The 19,594-nt window shown below is 46.9% G+C and overlaps 1 protein-coding gene across 5 annotated transcripts; it reads left to right on the forward strand.

The window, feature by feature from the left end:
• The first annotated feature begins 245 nt into the window (after nucleotides 1–245).
• LUC7L (LUC7 like) lies at nucleotides 246–19,575 on the forward strand. 5 transcript variants are annotated; one of them, XM_053957143.1, is made up of 11 exons: nucleotides 246–436; nucleotides 1,070–1,140; nucleotides 2,241–2,335; nucleotides 7,265–7,363; nucleotides 8,051–8,161; nucleotides 8,820–8,963; nucleotides 9,367–9,543; nucleotides 10,232–10,320; nucleotides 14,658–14,687; nucleotides 15,581–15,745; nucleotides 18,063–19,575. In XM_053957143.1, exons 4-11 carry the CDS (start codon nucleotides 7,268–7,270, stop codon nucleotides 18,202–18,204), a joined length of 954 nt encoding a protein of 317 aa, XP_053813118.1. In that variant the 5' UTR covers nucleotides 246–436; nucleotides 1,070–1,140; nucleotides 2,241–2,335; nucleotides 7,265–7,267; the 3' UTR covers nucleotides 18,205–19,575. The 5 variants fall into 5 exon arrangements, with proteins under 5 accessions (XP_053813118.1, XP_053813115.1, XP_053813114.1 ...); XM_053957140.1 differs by lacking the exon at nucleotides 1,070–1,140 and adding an exon at nucleotides 16,762–16,823 and having other exon boundaries at nucleotides 287–436; nucleotides 18,063–18,151; XM_053957139.1 differs by lacking the exon at nucleotides 1,070–1,140 and having other exon boundaries at nucleotides 287–436.
• Nucleotides 19,576–19,594: the final 19 nt, after the last annotated feature.

Below are 19,594 nucleotides of genomic sequence, written 5' to 3' on the forward strand. Positions count from 1 at the left end.
GGGTCCGGAACTATCCCGGGAGATATCGCCCCTCCGCCCGACCGCGCCCCTCGGCCCGACCGCGCCCCTCGGTACAGCCACGCCCCTCTGACATCACCGCCCCTCGCCAGACCACGCCCCTCGGTACAGCCACGCCCCTCTGACATCACCGCTATTTTACTCGGACCACGCCCACCAGACTCGCCTCCTGAGCCCCGCCCCTCGGACCCCGCCCCCTGGCGGACTACCCTTCCCGTCATGCAGCGCGGCGCAGGGCGGGGCCGCTTCCGCTCAGCGCTCGCCGCGCGTCGCCGCCGCTGAGGCCGCTGAGCCGCCGCCGCCCCAGGCCCCTGAACCGGTCTCGGTCGGAGCCGCCGCCTCCGGACCGGCCCCGCCATGTCGGCCCAGGCACAGATGCGGGCCCTGCTGGACCAGCTCATGGGCACGGCCCGGGACGGTGAGTAGGGGCGGGCGGGGCCTGCAGGAAACGCCGCGGCCTGGCGGCCGCCTCACCGCGCGAGGCCCGGCCCGGCCCGGCCCGGCCCGGCTGCCGCCGCCGCCGCTCCGGACCTGCGGCGCGATCCGCCCCCGCCCGCCCGGCTCCAGCCTCGGGGCGGCGGAGCGGGCCTGGGCCTGTCCGCGCTCGGGGCGGAGGGAGCCCGGGAGGGCCCTCGCCCGGCCGGCGGTGATCCCGCCGCGCCCCCGGACCCACAGAGCGCCCGGCGCCGCCCCGCCGCTCCGGGCCCCGGCTGCCGCCGGCAGGCGTGCGGCCGGCTCCGTGCCCGCACGTCCAGAGGCGCGTAGGTAGGTGTGCCTGCAGCGCCGGCCGCGCCGGGTGCTGTCCGAGACGAGAAAGGTGACAGCCCGTGCAAAATACGGTCCCGCTGCGGTTTGTGTCTCCCTTCTGCGACTCGTTGGGTACTTAAATTCCCTTTGGCACGTTAACAGGGCTGTCCAGGCACTTTGCACTTTGTTTCGTAAGTGAATAAGTGCTTTCTTTCTCTGTGTATTGAGTTGCTATTGAATTGCTTCCCATATTTTTATTTCATACAAACTGAACAATTGTGGCCCCTCTATTTTATTTATAAAGGTTCAGTGTATCTTTGCCTGCCTACATCAATCTGCAAGGGAGTTGCAGAAAAGCCTCATGTTCATCGAGCCGTGAGTCACAACCAATTTTTAAAGCTGTTATAACAAAAAAAAAAAAAGTGTTTGCTTTTTTTCACAAGTAACTTTAAAAGTGTAGCTTAGAAAGAAAAAAAAATTAAAAAAAAATTCAGTAGCCACAACATTATTCCTGGATGCTTGTGAATCCTAAACTATATTCATACTTTAGTATTACACATACCTGTGTCATATGCACAGATGAGCTTTAAAATTGTCACATACCATTACCACTTTGCCTTTACTTTTATGTATCATTCCCCTGACTTCCTTACTGCAGGTGTGGGCAAGAAAGCTTTTCCTTTAAAACTTTTCAACAATGGGCATAAAATTCTGCAGCTGAGGTCTTGAAGAATGCAGATGGGTATAGTATGTGTTGGAGCTCGCAGTGTGTATTGACTAACTTTGTTTCTTTTTTTATTGTTTATTTTTTTGCTTTTCTGATATTGTCTCGTTTAAGTGGCTCCTGAGTGTAAAATGTCCTCTGAGGGTGGGCTGTGGGTGGGGAGCACGTGGTGTGTTCCAGGCCAGGACCTGCCAGCTCCTTCCTTGCAGGGCCTGGGAGAGCACACCCTGCATAGTTGGGTTCCACACCAAACGGACTGATGGTTCAATTAGTGCCTGAGCAAAGAGCAGTTGTCTATAAATTTTGCCCAGCACAGCCCTCTTTTGTGATCTGATAGTGTGGGGTTTGGTATCTCCTGCCCCTTCTTCACAGTAAGAAAAAGAAAGGGTGGAAAAAAAAAAATAACAGGTTTTGGCTGGGAGCCAGCCTGTCTGTCTCCTTTTCTCCTCTGGCTGTGCTGCTTCTTTATGTGGATGACAGGCCTTGGACATTGCTTGGCTTGCCAGCACTGTGTTTAACATGGTGTCCTGGATGAATAAATGCTAAAATAGTGTTTGTTGCCAATTATAAGTGTTCCAGAATATCCTGTTGCCCTTTAAGCTTTTTTTTTTTTTTTTTTTTTTTTGAGTAATTTTGGGGAGCAGGAACACCAAATATTTTAATCTGCATATTGAGATGAAATGTTCATGCTGATGCCTGTGTTCTCTTGGTGTTCTAATGTCTCCTTATTTAAACCACACATGAATTTCAGGAGATGAAACCAGACAAAGGGTGAAGTTTACAGACGATCGTGTGTGCAAGAGTCACCTTCTGGATTGCTGTCCCCACGATATCCTGGCTGGAACAGTAAGTATGGCCTCTGGAATAAGGGATTCTGGTCAGGAGGATGTTGGTACAACTCTTGTCTGTGCAGGGTGGGTGACTTCTAGAAGTGATCAGGTTTTCTGTTCTCAGAGAGCAGTCACAATCCTATTTCCACTTCCTGTGACCCATGTATGGGACTGCTCTCACTTCTCAAAAAAAACCCAAAAACAAACAAACAAAAAACCAAACTAGGAGCTCTCAGAATTCACCTGAAATGCTTTTTCTTTCCCAATCCTGTGGGAAGTTGCAAAATTATTTCTGTTTTAACAGTTTGAGATAGTCAGAGCTTGCAACTTGTCCTATGGTGGCTCCAAGCCTGTAGCTAGGCTGCTGCCCTGGTTCACTGCTGCATGTTCAGGTTAGCAAGTGTTTTCTTAGCAGCTGCACTAATCCTTGGAGATTTTCATTCTCCTTTCCCCAGCCCTGATGGAAGAGCAGCTTTTCTCTTGTTATTGTGGTGATGATGGCAGGTCACATCTCTGGCTGAGCGTTGGTTGTTTGAGCTGCTTGGTTGTTTGTGTCACTCTGCCCGACTGGTTTCAGACAGTTGTCTCAGCTCCTTTGCTGCTCCCTGTGGGAACAGAGCTGGCCAGTGTTCAAAGGTTTGGCTCACGTGCTACCTCTGAGAGCAGAAGGTGATGTGGGCTTTAACAGTGAGCTCTTGTGGAGGAAGTGTTCATTTGAGGCTCCCAGATGAAAGCTGCAGCCTGACTGTGGAAAGAAAACTGTGTCTTTCGTCACCATCGTTGTGCAGCAGTTACAGGATGGAGGTGAATATGGATGTTTGAAATCCATCTTGGCCCTTGCTGTTTGCATGAAATACTGTGACAATTCACAGTGTCTGTCCACATAACCAGATTGTTGAAAGATGCTGTGGTTATTTATAGCCCTTCCTGCTGCTCGTTAGGGAGCTGGCTGGCACAGTGGGTCTCCAGCAAAGGGAGGGCTGGCACTGCTGCCCCTGCTTGTGTCACTGCCATAGCAGCAGTGTGGCAGCACTGGTAGAAAGAGCTGTAGCAAAAACTGCCTCTGCTCTGAGCACTCAGACTTTAGCTTCTCAGTGGCTGCCTTTGCAAAATAAGATTGGAAAAGCTGAATACCAATCTCTGTACCTCTATTTTTTTAAAATTCATTTGAAGCTCAGATGTGTTTTGCAGCGATTGTTCCATCAGCCTCCATATGAGTTCACCTCCATTTCAGAATTTTAAACTTCCATCCTTTGTATAGGTCACTGTGGTCAGGGTATGTTTTTTGGCACGAGATTCTAGAATGGTTTTTTTGGGGCCCAGAGGATCTTTTGAAGATGAAGGCTGCCTTCTACCTCTTCTGGCAGATTTTCAGAGAGTAAATGGTGAGTTGAAGGGGTAGTTCTGCAGAAGTGATGTGTGTGAGCTGCTGCCAAAGTGTGGAGGAAGTCTGAAGTGTTTCAGGTGGGTTGTGAGTCTCCTGGGCCAGAGAAGCACCTTGAGGAATTTGTTTCTTCTGTTTCTGTTTTTACTTGTCTTGATTGAGTTGTCCTTTCCCTCTCACTGTGGAAGTTCTGCTCAGAAACTGCAAGAGCAGGAAGAAGGACTGCTCCTGCACAAGTGATCTTGTGGCTCACTCACATGATTGTGTGGTAGCCTCGAAGTGGGTGTGCAGTTCTACACCTCTGTCAGCAGGTTACTGGGGGCCAGAGCAAGTGTTGGTGCTGCAGATCTGTGTTGAAAGAACATGTGATATCCAGAGCAGGAAGAGCATTTCAGCTGTCACTGCTGCCAGTACAGAGTGGAACTTAGCTGGAATGTGCAGTTTTCCCTCATGATCTTGGGCAGCTTCACTGGTACTTACAGTGCTCTGCTAAGGAAGAGCTGTATGGATGAATCTATCTCAGCTGGGTGGGGTATAATCCATCTCTGGGTGTATTACTGCAGAAATTAGGACCTTGGACCTCTTGGAAACTTCCAACAGATGCTCCAAGCCTTTTGGTACTCGCTGTGTTGTGTCCTCCCCTAAGGCATTGTTACTGCTGCATCCTTCATGTGTGCAGATATTCCTTAGTGGGAAGCTGATTGAAGGCAAGCAGGAAGCTGAGCCCTTGGGGAGCTGTGCTCAGTGAAATGTGATGGAGTCCCACTCACTGACCTTCAGAAGCAGAGTAAGAAAAGGAGTCCAGACTGTAAGCAAAGCTCTGGAATATTCCTCAGAGCTGCAGGAGTCCTGTTGATGTTTGCTTTGCTGAGGTGCACAAGTGTTCCTGATTGTAAGAATTGTCATTTTAAGTTGGTTTGTTCCTGTGATTATTCTCTTTTTGGCCCCAGAAACTTGTCTAAACTTGCCACTAAATAACCTACAGTGGTTCTCTTTGGTCTCTGTGGGTAAGGAGGAACATTCTGGGAGAACAGGAGTTGGTTTAGTGAGCCTGTGGGCTGTTACCAGGGCCCTTGTCACCACATTGTTTGTGGTGAGTGCTGAGTTCTCTCTGCAGCTCATGGTAAGCATATTTCTGTCAGTGAAAGTATTGTAGCACGTTGAGAGATGGCATCAGCTGGCAATTCTCCTAAATTTCAGCTCCAGTAAGAGGTGGACGGATGAGCCTCAAAGCTGCCCAGATTGAACATACCTTGGAAATTACATCCAGAGAAATAATTGTGTCCCCTGCTGGGGAAGATGAGTTGAAATCTGTAGGTTCTAGAATTGTTTTTTGTGGGTTGAGAGGGGGGTTTGTGCTTTCCTTTTTCACTTGGATGAAACTCTGCATCTCTGATCGCTGTTAAAGCATCTTTGTGGAAATTTCATTTTGTGGTGAGTTGCCAGTTCAGTGGAGATCATAAGAGATACTTCAAAATGTGTATTTCTCAGCACATGTGAGCAGGACTAATTATCAGTGACATCTAAATGTCTTCAATCTTTGTGTGTATGTGGAGTTAAATCTTGGCTCAGGCTCTGCTGGTTGCCTGTCTCACATACCTGTGTTATAAACCATCCAGTGTTGACTGGAGCAGGTCATGATCTCTGTGGAAAGGGTGAGTGTTCTATGACAGCCCTCCTTGGGATGAGAGGAGGCTCTCAGGCAGAAGGGCTGGTGGTCTTACCCCGAGTGAGCAATACCTGTGGAAGTTTCCTTGCACTTGAACATCCCAAAGGACATGGAGGAAGATTTGAGGTTTATAAACTAGTGAGAACTGAATGTTCTTCCCTGAGGAAAGCCGAGGGATTTGTTGCCTGTTAACAAGCAGGGAGAGGAATAGGGAGCTTCAGAGCAAGCATTGTTGGCTGTTCTAAAGTGGTGAGAGCCCCTTCACTGAAGTGGGGTTAGTGGCTCAGACTGAAGGAAGAGCTCAGATAAGAATATTTATAATGTGTGACAGTCACATCCAATACCATTATTTTCTCCCTATCTTGGAAAGTGATCTCAGTAGAATGACCAGAAGAATGAAACATGTGTCACATCATAGAAAGTTATTTTTGTGGTAAAATAACAGTAACTCTGTAGCATTCTTTGAAGTGGCTTGCCTGAAGTTGAACATGATCAAGCTCTAAAAGTACCAACGTGCTTTTTTTTGTAGGCATTACATTTGTATCATTAGAGAGCTCAGCAGGAGCATTCTGGATGTAGTGTCTGTTTCTGTAGCCTGCTGCCTGTGGCCTCCTGGTTCTGGTAAATCCGAGCAAAATGAGGAAGGCTAAATAGTGGCAATTCATCTGGATTTTTTTTTTCTTTTTTTAGAGGAGAAAATCCAGTAATAGGCACCTGCTGAAAACCTGAGCATAAACTGGTAGAGTTTGTTTAATTGCTTTGCTTCATTCTAAACACTGCTGTCTGAGCACATTGTTTCATGAAAGCATTCCCAGCTTTAGTTTGTGATATTCCACAGGGATTCAGTGTTATCCCAGTTCAGCTTTCGCTGCAGTTCACTAGTTGACACCTGTTGTGCATGTTGAGGTTTGGACTCCTGGGGACTGGTGGTGAGAGTGAGAGAAGAGGGTGGTGAGCTGGGGTGTTCCCTCATGCAATGACATGTACCCTGCCATTCCTACAGTGGCTCACAATTAGGGCTTTTATTATTTTGGCTTTCAAAATGTCATTTTCTTTTTCTACTCTTAGAATAAGAGAAAGGTTCTTTGTTACAAGTTGATAATGTTGAAATGCAGCTTCCATGTCTTGAGAGCATAATTGACTTGGATTCATGTGGCTGTTAACTACTAGGTGGGAGAAAAAATAACAAATTCAAATAGCATGGAGTGCAGTGGGAGGGAAGGGCAGCTTTCTGGGAAGGGAGATGCTCTTAAGTCTCTCATTAAATGGGCTTATGTGTAGGACTTTGCTTTGCTGGGCAGGTTTTCAAATTCCAGGGTGCAGCTGGATGTGGGAAGGGTCTGGCTGTGGAATTAACACAGTCTGTCTGTTGTTGCTGAGTGTGGGGTTGTGCATTTCTGCTGGCTGTAGCCCTTAATCCTTTTAAGTCCTTTTGTTGTTGATAGGAAGCATTCTGTGTGTATCCTGCAATTTGGTATGTCATGTGTTATTTGGGCTCATCCTGATACAGATATGCATTTCCAGAGGAGCTTTAAACAGGGTGCAGGTATGTTTTCCTGGGCTGTGGCTCCAGAATAGGAGGCATTTGCAGTTGGTGCCTGTTGAAGGGGACCCACCTCCGTCCCAGCCATTTCTGAGGCTGTCCTGGGACTTAAAGGAGGAGTAGGACTGGACTTAAAGCATTTGGGCTGTTTTAATGTTCCCAGAACATCTACAAAATGAGTTCTGGCAAGCATGTAGTTCTTCTGGCTGGTTCTGGTACTGAGAAGTTAAGAGAAAGCTGCTTTTCATGAAAATACTTTATTTTGATATGATGCAGTTGGCAAGAGACATCTGCTGCTTGTTGCTGTAATGGAAGGTTCTTATGTGGGTTCTCCTTTTTCTTCTAACAGCGAATGGACCTGGGAGAATGTACAAAGATCCATGACTTGGCTCTGCGAGCAGATTATGAGATTGCAAGTAAAGAGAGAGACCTGTTTTTTGAGCTGGATGTAAGTATGGAGGAATTTTAGTTACTTTTGGGGAAACTGCTTCTTGAAGTCACTGGGCTGAACAGTAAAACTCAGTGGCCATTTCAGTTCATCATGTTGCTTGATGTGTTACCTGTCCAGAATGTAGCCCCTTCCTGAATGTCAGCCTGACTGCTGACTGGAGAATGCAGAAGTAATTATGGCCTTTGCCACCCATTAGCCCAGCTAGTTGGGAGGCTCCTTGGCATTCCTTGGATCCCACACCTGCTGCTCTGTAACAGGTTCTTGTAACCTGGTGCACTGTCCCAGAAAGAGATTTAATATTAACAGCCTTCTGCTCAGTAGTTTAACTTTTGTCAGATTTAGCTTTCATTTAATCTTTATGTGATGGAACAGATCCAGGGGAAGCACAATTCTGTCTTTACTTTTCACATTATTCCAGTGCTTTTGTCTTTGTGCCTGTTGCTCCTGCATAGGAAGGAAGTTCTAGTGCAAAGCTGTGTTGATGTGTCAGAGTAAAGGAACTGGGTCAGGTTTACAGGGCAAGGGTCAAATATAACTTGCTCTGCAAAGTGTCATTTGGGTTTTTTCTTAAAGCATCTGTTCTTGAGGTTGTTTGTGCATTATACAGGATTGCAGCTTTGACTGTCAAAGCTGCATCTGGCACAGAGAGCAGCTTCATTCATAATTCTTTGTCTGATCATGCAGGCGATGGATCACCTGGAATCCTTCATTGCAGAGTGCGACAGGAGAACAGAACTGGCCAAGAAACGCCTGGCTGAGACACAGGAAGAGATCAGTGCTGAAGTGTCTGCAAAGGTGTGTCTGCCTCTCACTAAACATTGGTTCTGAAAGTCTCGGTGGGAGCCCTGGTGCTCTGTTTCTCTGACACCAGTGATACTGGGGAGTTAGGCTCCACAGAGGATTTGGGGATTCCAGTCATCCTTCTCAAATGGCTGCTCTGGCCATTCTGGAGACAGACTTAAAGAGCACCACAGACTCTAAAAGACATTGCTTTAGCATGGAAGTAAAGCATATTGATTTCTTTCCCATGCTATGAAATGTTACCATAATAATTTAGAATAGTAAGTCCATCATCCCATGATTTTTGTTTCATTTAACAGATGCTCATGGAGTTTCCTTTTTGGGAACTCGCCTAATTGGGCCAATACAAGACATTTCTGAAGCTGATTTTGTGGCCTCTATGCTGACCTGTAGCCAGAAATGACTGGCAGATCATGATCTTTCCACATCCAGTTTCTCTCTTTGCCACATCCAGTTTCTCTCTTTGCCAGGTATCTGTGACTGTGTTGACATTGGTCCACCAGTCCCTTTTGTTGGCGACTTTTGGAGATTCATGGCCATCTTCCAACAACAGATTTCATTACACAGTATTTCTTAAAAAAAAAAAAAAGAAAAGTTGTCCTGCAAGCTTTATCACATTTTTGTCTTACTAAAAACTAACTATTCTCTTCAGGCAGAGAAAGTCCATGAGCTGAATGAAGATATTGGAAAACTCCTAGCTAAAGCTGAACAGCTGGGAGCTGAAGGAAATGTTGATGAGTCTCAAAAGATCCTGATGGAAGTGGAGAAAGTCCGAGCAAAAAAGAAAGAGGCAGAGGTACAGTGTTGGCTCTCCTCTGGATTGTCACAGGAGCCTGGGCTATGCTGGGTGGTTTCTGCCTCTTCCTGTGTGCCAGCACCTCCTTTTGCAGTTCCAGCCATGTGCCAGCAAACAGGTGGCATTGTGGTGTGGTGGATGAAAAGATTTTTAGGAACTTTTATCTAGTGCAGGGAGCTGACTGGGGCGGGGAGGGCTTTGTCCTCTGAAATATTTGGTCGCCAGTCCCTTGCAGGGATAGACTATTGGGTTAGCTGTGCCCACAAAGCATTTATGTGGCACCTCCTTTGTGTGAGGGTGGGTTTTGAGTCTTCAAAGCAATTCTTTGCAGGGGTTTCCCTGGAGGGTTGTGTCTATGTAAGAGTTCCCTGACATTTGTGTGGGCTTTCTTGCCTTCCTGTAGGAAGAATACCGAAATTCAATGCCTGCATCCAGTTTCCAGCAGCAGAAGCTGCGTGTGTGTGAAGTCTGTTCAGCATATCTAGGTCTCCATGACAACGACCGGCGTCTTGCTGACCACTTTGGAGGCAAATTACACTTGGGTTTCATTCAGATTCGTGAGAAACTGGATCAGCTGAGGGTAATCCTCTCTGTTTTAAACCTTCTCTTTGTAGTTCTGAAGACCTTGAACACTTCTATTAAATTAATAAAGAATTCTTTGCAGAGGGCTTGTAAAAGCTCAGAAATTTCCGACTGCAGACTCCCTAAAGCATCAAACAGAGCTTTGTTTAGCCTTGTCTTGGGTTCCCTTCTATTTTTTCTGGGTAACTAAATATGTACCCTCAGAATCAGTCAAACCAGAGCACTGCTATAATTTATTCCTTGGAGCTTTGGTACAGTCATTCTCATTAACATGAAAAATTGTCACTCTGGGCTTTTTTTTACTTTGAAACCTTTTAATGAAGTGTTAGAACTGAAGTTTCACATGGTTCTGTCAGTGAAAAGATCTTGACTAGCTGAAGCCATTAGGAGTTTTCTGAAATGGTTCGAAATGGGTTGTGGTATTGGCCTTGCTTGCAAACAGAGACCTTCAGCTGAGTAAGAGTTGTGATTCCTGTGCCTCACTCACAGTGTGTTGAGGTCAGTGCCTCAACTGTGAAAAATGAAAACCTTGATAGAGATCTTAACTCAGCATATAAAATGCAGTGCAGTAGTTCTTTGTCTTGCTATTGGAATGGTCTTCCTGCAGATTTGACATTTTACTGTATGGCTGTAAATAGTGGCTGTTACTGTATGGCTGAAATATGATGTGGATTTTTTTTTCCTAGAAAACAGTGGCAGAAAAGCAAGAGAAGAGAAACCAGGATCGTTTGAGACGGAGAGAGGAGAGAGAACGAGAGGAGAGGATGGGCAGACGGTGAGTGGGAGCTGGCCTGTGAAGTTTAGAAGTATCTGATTCCTTGTACATGAGCACTGCAGGAGTTCAGCATCTGCTTCTGGAGTGGCTGTTGGATGTGCTCCAGATGCTGTGTGAGCATCTTGGGATTCAGTTAAAGATGAAAATAATGCACAAATCCTCCACTCCTCCACCTTAGAGTGATTCTACATTTATTTTGACCTTCACTGTGTGTCTGAAAGGTGGGAGTTCTCTGTAGTCTTCAGGCTTATATTGGTCTAATCCCTGTCTTAGGGAATCTGAATCTGGATAAAATACCCTCATCCAGAGCACCTGAGCGGGAAAGTTTAAGATGAGTGAGGACTAGGCTTGCTCCAAAGGCAGTAGTGATGCAGAAATTCTCTGCACAGCCCTCCTCACTGCTTGGAGACTTGGAGGTGACAACGGGCTGGTGTCCATGTGCCAAATAGTGGACTGCATGTAACTTTTCTACAATAATTGAGGTGTTTTGGCAAGCATTTCCTAAGGAAGCTGAGGGATCCCAAGGAGTGGCTGTTCCTGGTGGTTGTAGCTATGTGTGTTGCCTTCTGCTCAGATGTCTGTAATTCCCAAGCAGTGAGAGGGGCTGGAACATTGGTGTTCTCAGGACAACTTCTTCTGCATCTTGCCAGCTGAACTGGAAAAAAAGATGTCTTCTGTACTTAAACTGAAGAGGCATCTTGTATGTAAACAGCTCAGTTAGGCAGCCTGCTGTGGGGAGGGTGGTTATTTGCAGGGGTCAGGCAGAGGAAGTGGCTGGGTAAGAATGCTGTTCTGATTGTCACAGCATCTCCCTGCTTACCTGGTGTGTTTCTCCTCGTGTACTTCTTGCATCAGAAAGACCCCAGCCTTGCTGCCTGTGCAGAGCTATTTTTGAAACTCAGAGTCAGCTGAAGAGTGACTTTGTCTGAGGAATATGAGATTTATAACTGCAGTGTACTCTAAGATGGTGCTGGCTCTGGCTATACATCGCTGGAATTGCTGACAAATAGCAGCATGAAGCAGCACGGTGATTTAATGTATTATGAAGATGAGAGCCCCAAACTGTTATTCATTACCCATATTACTTTATGCATGTTATGCATAACTCCAGTTAGGGTGTTTAATGTGCGTTTTCTCTGGGGATTGCCTGGTGTGATATGGAGGAGCAATTCATGCTACAGCTTTCTGTAGCACTTGATAGAGAGCCTCACAACTTCCTGTTATCCATGCAACTGTAATGCAGTTGAGTTTGGGAGCTGCAGGATCTGGAAGTGCAGGAGTTAATCAAAAGGGACTGCTGTTGCTGCTGCTGTGGTCAGAGATGTGGAAGTGAAATGGGAAGTGTCTCCTCATGCAGCTGCTTCATGGCAGACCCACAGCAGGACCCTGCCTAACACGGACTCAGTTTGTCTCCGTGGTGCGTCTTCTTCCTGGAGGTCGTTTCTCTGTAAAAATTGCTCAACAGAGTTGTTCAGGAAGAACCTCTGGATCTTTTTGTTGATCCACATCTTCTCAAAATGTTGGTTTTCCTCCTCCTGTGGTGTGCCTGTCATTTTGTTTTAGTGGTTAAAAAAAAAAAAAAACCTCAAGCCCTCAATTCTTGAGAGCTAAAGAGCCTCTTGTGTTCATAGGTAGTCCATATGTGGATGCATCTGATGAGGGGGTTTGAAAGCTGCTTTTGAATGTTTATTTAAGGCTTAAAATAGGAAAGCTTTAAGAACTGCATGGAGCTGGCCTAAAATCTGAGTTCTTGCTGTTTCCATATGTGACAGTACTTAGAGACTGTGGCTGGCCTTTGCTCTGGCTCTGTGCAGAGGCACCTGTGTGCTCCACAGGAAAACTTGTTATGAAGGAGTCAGGAGTGCCATACAGAAGAGGCACATACATCAGTTGTCTCTCCAAAATGAGAACTTGACCTGAGAGAGGACAGTAGTTCTCCAGTGGACACTCAGTGTCAGAACTGAGGTTAGAGTCCAGATTTCTCAGTCACTTATCTGCTGGGAGCTGTGCACACCATGTTCACAGAGGCATTTTTCCATCAAAAACTTAATTGGTGATTTCTACCACCTTCCAGCCAGCCTCTCTTATCCAGAGCTTGGTACTTTAAGGAACCACAAGAAACATGTTTCTTTCAGAACTCTTCTTGTCATATCCTCCTATATAGCACCTTCATGCTGTTACTTCAGTAAGAGAAAGAGTATGGCTTGACTTTGGGAGTCTTTAGGGACTGACAGGCACTGTGACATCCCTGCAAACCTGTGGATTCCCTTGTGAAACTCTGCCTCTCACAGCTGTAATTAATTTGTCAATAAACTGTGATTCCACATAGGAATGAGTAGACTGGATTACCACCCTAGTGGTAATAAACACAAGTCTTGTGTGACATTGCTGGTGGCTGTTTGGTATCCAGTAATCTCCTGAGACTGGAATTCTGTGGAGAAGTGGCATGCTGGGAAGTGCAGACCTCAGTGTTTGCTTCCAGAGTACACCAGCAAACAAGTCTGGTGGAGGTGCCAAATTGATTTCCTTTGTGTTAGGCTGGACAAAAGACAGGTTATGAAACTGAGCAGAAAGTCTGTGATACAGGGACAAAACAGGAGGAAAAAATAAATAAAACAGACTTGCTCAGTCCTCTTGCTCCTCTGGAGAGCTGTCTTCTTTGTCTCCTGCTGTACAATGATTCAGGCTAGTAAGGACAATGCTGTTTTGCTGGATACTTCCTGAATTCTGAAGTTTGGTTCTAGGGAGTGATTATCAGATGTTTTTTGTGCATACCACTGCTTGGATGATAGGCATGGAAGGGCAGCCAGGCTTTTCAGGGGATGTGGAAAGGCTTTTGTGGATGTGTGCACTGGTGGTTCAGAATAAAGCGATCAGGAGGAAAAAGAACAGTAAGAACTTGGAGTAATTACAACCACCAAAAAAATCCAGCTGCCTGCCAGGTATCTACAGGAGGTCCTGCAGCTCTGTCAGGTTCTGTTACATGGGAATGGAGGTGTGTGGTTACTGCCTTGCTCTCCTGGTTTATCAGCTTTTCCTTCAGCTGGTCATGTGTGTTGCCACAGTGCATGTTTCATTTGCAGACTCCAAGTTCAGCTCCACTTTGTTTACAGTCCTTACCTGAATTCCTTTCTAAATTTGGGGGCTTTTTTAACTTTCTACCATAACTGAACAATCCCGTTTCACTGAAGAAATGTCAGTGCATGTACATTTTTTTAATCTTGTCTTATCTAGGCATGGTTTTAAATAATGTTATTGAAACAGATGCTTCTCTATTGCTTCTTTAATTCTTGTCTGTGTGTAGCTTTCAGGGTGCCAGAACAGCTCTGTGGGATGTAAATGGAACCTGTGTGTGAGTCTGTGTGCAGTGGGGAGCAGTTACAGGAGTGAGTCTCTAAGTCACTAAACAGGGAGAGGAGCCACTTCTTAATTAAAGCAAAACAAGACTGTTCAGACAGCGTGTGATGTTCAGCTGGCTCTGAAACGTGGCCACGGAGGAAGAGGGAGGGTGCAGATTCCATATGCAGAGGTATTTTAAGTGGTGCTGAGTAATGGTGCTGCTGAAGTTGAAAGAATTCTGCCGTTGTTATTTACAAACTGTCAGGAGCTAATGCTGACAGCAGTAAGCTCAGTGTGCCACACATGAGCTCTGAAGCTTGTGGAATGTGGGAAAGGATAGCAAGGCCTGGATTATTCTTCTCAAGTGCTTTCTAAGGATTTTCAGTTTATCTCTGTCACTTGTCAGTAATAGTTCTTCTCTCATGGCTTTGTCCCCTCTTTTTTCCTAGTTCTCTCTCCCAAAAGGGAAAAAATGATTGATGCAAATTTCCTTCTAATGTTTGGTAAACAAATAAAAGGAGTGAGAAAAGGCTGTTTTTTCTTTAATAAAACCCCTTTAGCATGCAACTGCCTCAAAGGAACCAAAATCAGAAAACTGCCACTGTCTGATTGGAGAGTGGCACTTCTTGAAAATGTTAGAGTTGATCCAGTTGGTGTTAGACTGCAGGGAGTAAAAAGTATGTAACAAATATGCAGAGATTAGTTGGAAAGGTTCATTGGGGTTCTTAATGAATAGTATCTGGTTTCTAGACCTTTTCTGTAGTGACAGGAAGTTCAGTGTGCAGAAATTCAGGTTTTCCAGTTTTTGACAAATTCGTGCTCCTAAAATTGATGCTAACTAAATGTTTTATTTGCAAGCTTTTTTTTTTTTTTAAGTAATGTATCACTTGAGGTATTGATTCTTCCTGTGAAGAGCTGCCAGGATGGATGAATTTTCCTATTGAAAACCCACTGGCTGTATCATAACTTGTCTCACTTAACTCTCCTCTCCTTTCTAGGTCTGGATCAAGAAATAGAGATCGTCGAAGGTGAGTGCCCAGATCTGCACTTCTCTCAAATGCCTTTTTGTGTTTCTCTCTAGCTACTGAGGTTTTTCCTGGGTCTCACAGTGGAGTGCACTCAGTGCCTCAGTGTGTGGTTTGCTCCCTGCAAGAGATGGGAAGTGCAGTATGGGCAGCTCAGAGGTGCTGCTCAGCTTGGTGTGGCTCGTGGGGCTGTAGAGCAGGTGCTGAGTAGCTTGGCCAGGATGGGCTCTGTGTAGTCCAGGGTGATCCCATGATGTCCTCAAGGCCTCTTTCAATAAATACCTGATGTATTTCCATGATTGTAATATCTGAAGTATCTGCTATATATATAAAACCTCAGATGTGAAAATACAGAGATTTGAGATTAAAACCCCCACATCTCTGGGAAGAGCTTGCCTTAATGCTATGGCAACATTCTCTGTGATAATGGACCTGGAGATCTCCCTGCCTACTGCTTTCCTTTGGCATCTTTCATATTTTTAGAGCAGGGTGAAATAAATCTGCTTCTAAAGTGCTGGACTTTCACAAGGAAGATTCTCTTAGGGTTGTGGTAGTTTCACAGGGCACTTCCTTTGGCCCCTCTTCTACTTACACGGGCCTCACTTGTGAGCAAGGCAGGGTTGTAAGCTCTGCTCTGGCCCTTGCCACATGCTTACAATAATGGTGGGAGCTTTTTCTATAAGCTTTCCAGCAAACTGAATAACCCACTGGCATTTTGTTGGCAGCACAAGGCCCAGGAGGAGGCAGCCGCCCACTCTGAGGGTGTGGGTGATCAGCCCAGGGTGTGGGCAGGGGCTGGACTGTGCTGATGCTCTGGGTGTTTGTTACTCAGGAGAGGCTGAGAGGTAGCTCAGGGTGCAGATGTGAGGCACTGAGCCAGTCTGTGTTCCCTCCAGATCACGGTCTCGGGAGCGGAGGCGGAGACGCTCCAGATCAGCCTCCCGGGAACGGCGGAAGTCTCGCTCCCGCTCCCGGGACCGGCACAGGCGCCACCGGAGCCGTTCCCGCAGCCACAGCAGAGGTCACCGCCGGGGCTCCAGAGACAGGAGTTCAAAACACAAGTATGTATTCCCGACAGGAGTGCTTCTGGAAAGGGGAGTCCTTGGCTCACAGTGACCTCCCTGGCCCGTAGAGCGAGCAGGAGCGTGGCAGGGTTCTCCAGAGCAGCTGTGCTGGCCTGTGCCAGCTCCTGGGCCCAAGCAGGATTCCCCAGTGGCCTCATGTGAGGGCAGCAGCTGTACAGCAAGATCCCAGCTGAGAGGAGAGTCTAGAAGATAGAACAGTTTCCCTGATTTGCAGTGCTGAGCCTTGAGGTGCTCCTTGGATGGGAAGCAGCACGAAGCCTCCCTGAGCTAACTGAGCTTCCCTGGGCCTGTAGAAGCCAAGTACCTGAGAGGCAGTTTGGATTTAACACTTCTGTAGTTATTTTCTGCTTCCCAGATTCCTTCTCTCAGTGCTGGCATTGGGAAGGAGTCTATGATTTGAGATCTGGGGGGAGCCTTCTGTTAGGAGGCTGCTTGAGAGAGAGAATTCTTTAGGAATCAGCACTTTTTCCTCCTGAAAAAGAAATACAGGAGGAGTATACCATTCTTCTGTCTCTGAGGAAAAGCACTATAGTCCAAAGAAGGGCTTAAAGTTTTTTTCTGAAATTCAGCAAGCCAGCCTCTGTGTTGGCAAGTGTGTGTAGGATATTAGAAAAATTGACTGGAATAATTGTGTTCCCTTACAGCCCTTCTAAGCCCAGGAGCAAGTCTGCCTCCAGGTGCTTGCTGAGGTTAGATCTGGATTTTTTTAAAGCCTCCTGGTTAATAGGGGAGTGCTTTAGCACTGTCACCTGATAAGGCACCAGCACTCAAGTACAATTCTAGAAACAAACCTATTGTTGTGTGTCTTGTGTCAGTTTAGCTAAGGGGTAAGAACAGCTTTTCTTTTAAAGATACCTGGTGAAGGGGAGGGAAATAATGGTCTGAAAAAAAAGTCTGTTAATAATTGAGGGGGGGTGTAAATACTGTTGATTCTCCAATGGCTGAGATACTAAAGTGCTTTTTTAAATCTGTCTTGAACATGAAAAATAAAGAAAAGAAGTTTGGACAATTAGGAAGTGAGGAAGATCCTGTAATAACTATTACTAAAGAGCAGGTAAGGGACTACTTCGGAACCCTTGACCACATCCAAACCAGCCCATTGAGATTGCAGGGGGATTGGCCAGTTGACACAAAATTGCTGAGAGCTGGGGACAGGTCAGGATCAGTTTAAGAAAACATAACAAAAACAAGAGAACAAATAGCAAAACCCTGTTGCTTGAAGGAGAGTAGCTTCTGTTTTCACCTTGAAAGTTAATGAAATCTGCCCTCAGGTTCTGCTGGGCTGAGGTCTCACTTGCTGAAAGAAATGGAGAGTGTCACAGCATCTGGAGAGCTCAGGGTAGGAGGTCTGCAGGCAGCAGGCATTGTTGTGGAAAAGGCAGAGAGTTAATGTCATCAGACTGATGTCAAATGACACAGTTTAATGAAAATGAAATGGCTGTTGGGTTTTGATGTATCAGTTCTGCAGTATTTTCAAGCCTTAAAATCAACAAGAATGGAAGTGGAACCTCTAAGGTACCTTCTGTTGTGACTGTAAAAAAACCCTGTGTACTGAGCCTTGAAGTAAAATGTAGGAGCCTCTGAGCTCCCTCAGGGTCAGCTCCTTTTGAATCCTGCTATTCCCTAAGCTGGCAGGAGTCACACAAGAAACAGCCTTTCAGATGAGACCTAATGTGAAGCCTCCTGTTTAATTCTGCGTGGGCTGACACAGGGAAGCGCTGCTGAAAATCTGTGGCTGTGAAAAGATGTGCCTGTGCTGTGGGCTGTGAATATAAATCTGTATCATCCTGACTTTGAACCCAGGATGCAGCCAAAGCCAGCATTTGTCAGGATGCAAAGTGAGAAGCCCAGGGCTGAGCCAGCAAAGAATCCAGTTGGTATTTAAAGCAGTTGAGCAGAAAGCCAGTAGCTTAGGGTGTAGTGAAAAACTGCTCTGGAAGCCATGAACTGAGCTGAGTCAGAGACCAGGAAGAAACTGTAAGCACTTCAGGATGGCCCAGAAAAATAATAAGGGGCATAGGAAAGACCTGAGAGAGCCCCTGTGGCAACAGCTTGAAAGGATCACTCAGAGGAAGGAGGAACAAAGGAGGAACAAAGGCTGTGCTGTGCACAGAAACCTCGCAGAGGGCCCAGAGCTGCTGTCATGGGGGACCCACTCCCCGTGGCGCAGTACCCAGGCACATTCCTATAGGGAATTTGCATCCACGGCCCTGCTAGGGAAAGATGTTGCTTGGTGGGTATTTGACAATTTGTAGTTGCAAAGCTGATAGCAATGGTTTACTTTGTACTCCAGATCTTCTAGAGATCGATCTTCAAGAGAAAAATCCCGAGACAGAGAGAGGAAAGAGAAGAGCTCTTCTGAGAGGCGGCACGAGAGCACAAATGGCAAATCTCGTTCCAAGAGGTCAGAAGAGAGAGAAGCTGGCGAGATCTGAACTCAAACGATCTGTGTTGCACTGTAAATAGTCTGATAAACATTCTACACAAAGCCTAAATTTCCCATTTATATTTACTGAATACAACTCATCTTTTGTAGTTTGGGATTTTTATTGTTTGGCAGATAGCTGTGAGTTTGTAGAGACACAAGAGTTACGTACTGTTTAACAGGATTTTGTTTTAGTAGGAATAAATAAATCTGGATGGATGGTTTTCAGTCCAGGCCAGTGTGGACACCCCGTGTTTGTCCTGACGCAGCGAGCGCAGCGGTCGGGGCCACGCTGTGCCTGGAGCCCTGAGCTGCCCTGACCTTTGTAACGCTTCAGCCCTTTCCAAAAAACCCACCTGACCCTCTGTGAGCACACCAGTAGCACTGGTTCTCAATTATATTTTTTCTTTCTGTTTATATATGTTAAAAAAAAAATTCAGATTTCTTTTTTTTATTCCTTTTAGTACTTAGCCACCTCATTTTTATGTCTCCAGCACTTGAGAGTTGCCTCACTTGCCTAGCTAAGGCAAAAAAGATAAAATTTGGCCCTGATCTATTCTGAAAGCTGTTCGTCATTGAGTATGACCAGATGAGCTGAAACATGTTTCTAAGCTGGGCTCGAGTCTGGTTTTAGTACCTTTACAGTTCAGATAGTTGAGTTGGTGTGAGCAAAGCAGTGGGAAACCTGGCTGCTCTCTTCTCCAGAGAAGCACAGCCACAGCTCACCTGCCTATTTACTGTGCACTCTGCAGTCAGAGCTTCCCCGCGGGGCTTTCTGACCTGCAGACGGAAGCGTTGGTGTTTTCCGAGGCCAGTCAGGCAGAATGTGCCGAGGGGCAGAGGTGACTCGGGATGGAGCCCGTGCCCCTCCCGCGGGAGAGGCTCCAGCCGCGTCCCCACGCGCTGGAGGCCGCTGCCGGTTGCCCCTCGCCGATTTGTACCTCGGTTTGCTTCCCACGAGGGCAGGGAGGCGCCTGGCTGTGCCAGCCCCAGCCGCGACCCCCGGGCTCGGCATGTTGTGGGAATGGTGCGTGCGAAGGCGCTGGCCCCCGCCGAGGGGAGCGGGGCCGCTCGTTCGCTGGGCGAGGCGGTGAATCGCCGCCGTTAACTGCCGCTCCCAGGGCCGGGCTCCCCCCTCCCTCCGTTCTCTCCTTCCCCCCGAACGCGGCTCCGGTTCCGCGGTGCTCCCCCGGTGTCAGTCCCTAGTGCATGCCCCCTTCCCTTCCCTGTCCGTTTTTACAATTAATTCCGCGGTTTCACGTGTTGTTTTTGTAACCTCCGTGTGGGGCGCGGGGGGCGGCGGGCGCGCGCTCGGGGTGCCTGTACGTGCCTGTGCTGTTCTCCCGCGGTCTGAGCGCATTAAAGATCTGTGTTTGTGGCTCCCGCTGCTGCCCGGACTC

This window comes from Vidua chalybeata, chromosome 16 (assembly GCF_026979565.1).
Source record: "Vidua chalybeata isolate OUT-0048 chromosome 16, bVidCha1 merged haplotype, whole genome shotgun sequence".
NCBI lineage: Eukaryota > Metazoa > Chordata > Aves > Passeriformes > Viduidae > Vidua > Vidua chalybeata.

Bases quoted from the DNA above. Each gene is read 5' to 3' on its own strand.
- LUC7L (XM_053957139.1), top strand. From the start codon at position 376: ATGTCGGCCCAGGCACAGATGCGGGCCCTGCTGGACCAGCTCATGGGC. The intron at 437-2,240 runs GTGAGTAGGGGC...CATGAATTTCAG, and splicing joins CATGGGCACGGCCCGGGACG to GAGATGAAACCAGACAAAGG. The intron at 8,162-8,819 runs GTGTGTCTGCCT...TATTCTCTTCAG, and splicing joins GTGCTGAAGTGTCTGCAAAG to GCAGAGAAAGTCCATGAGCT.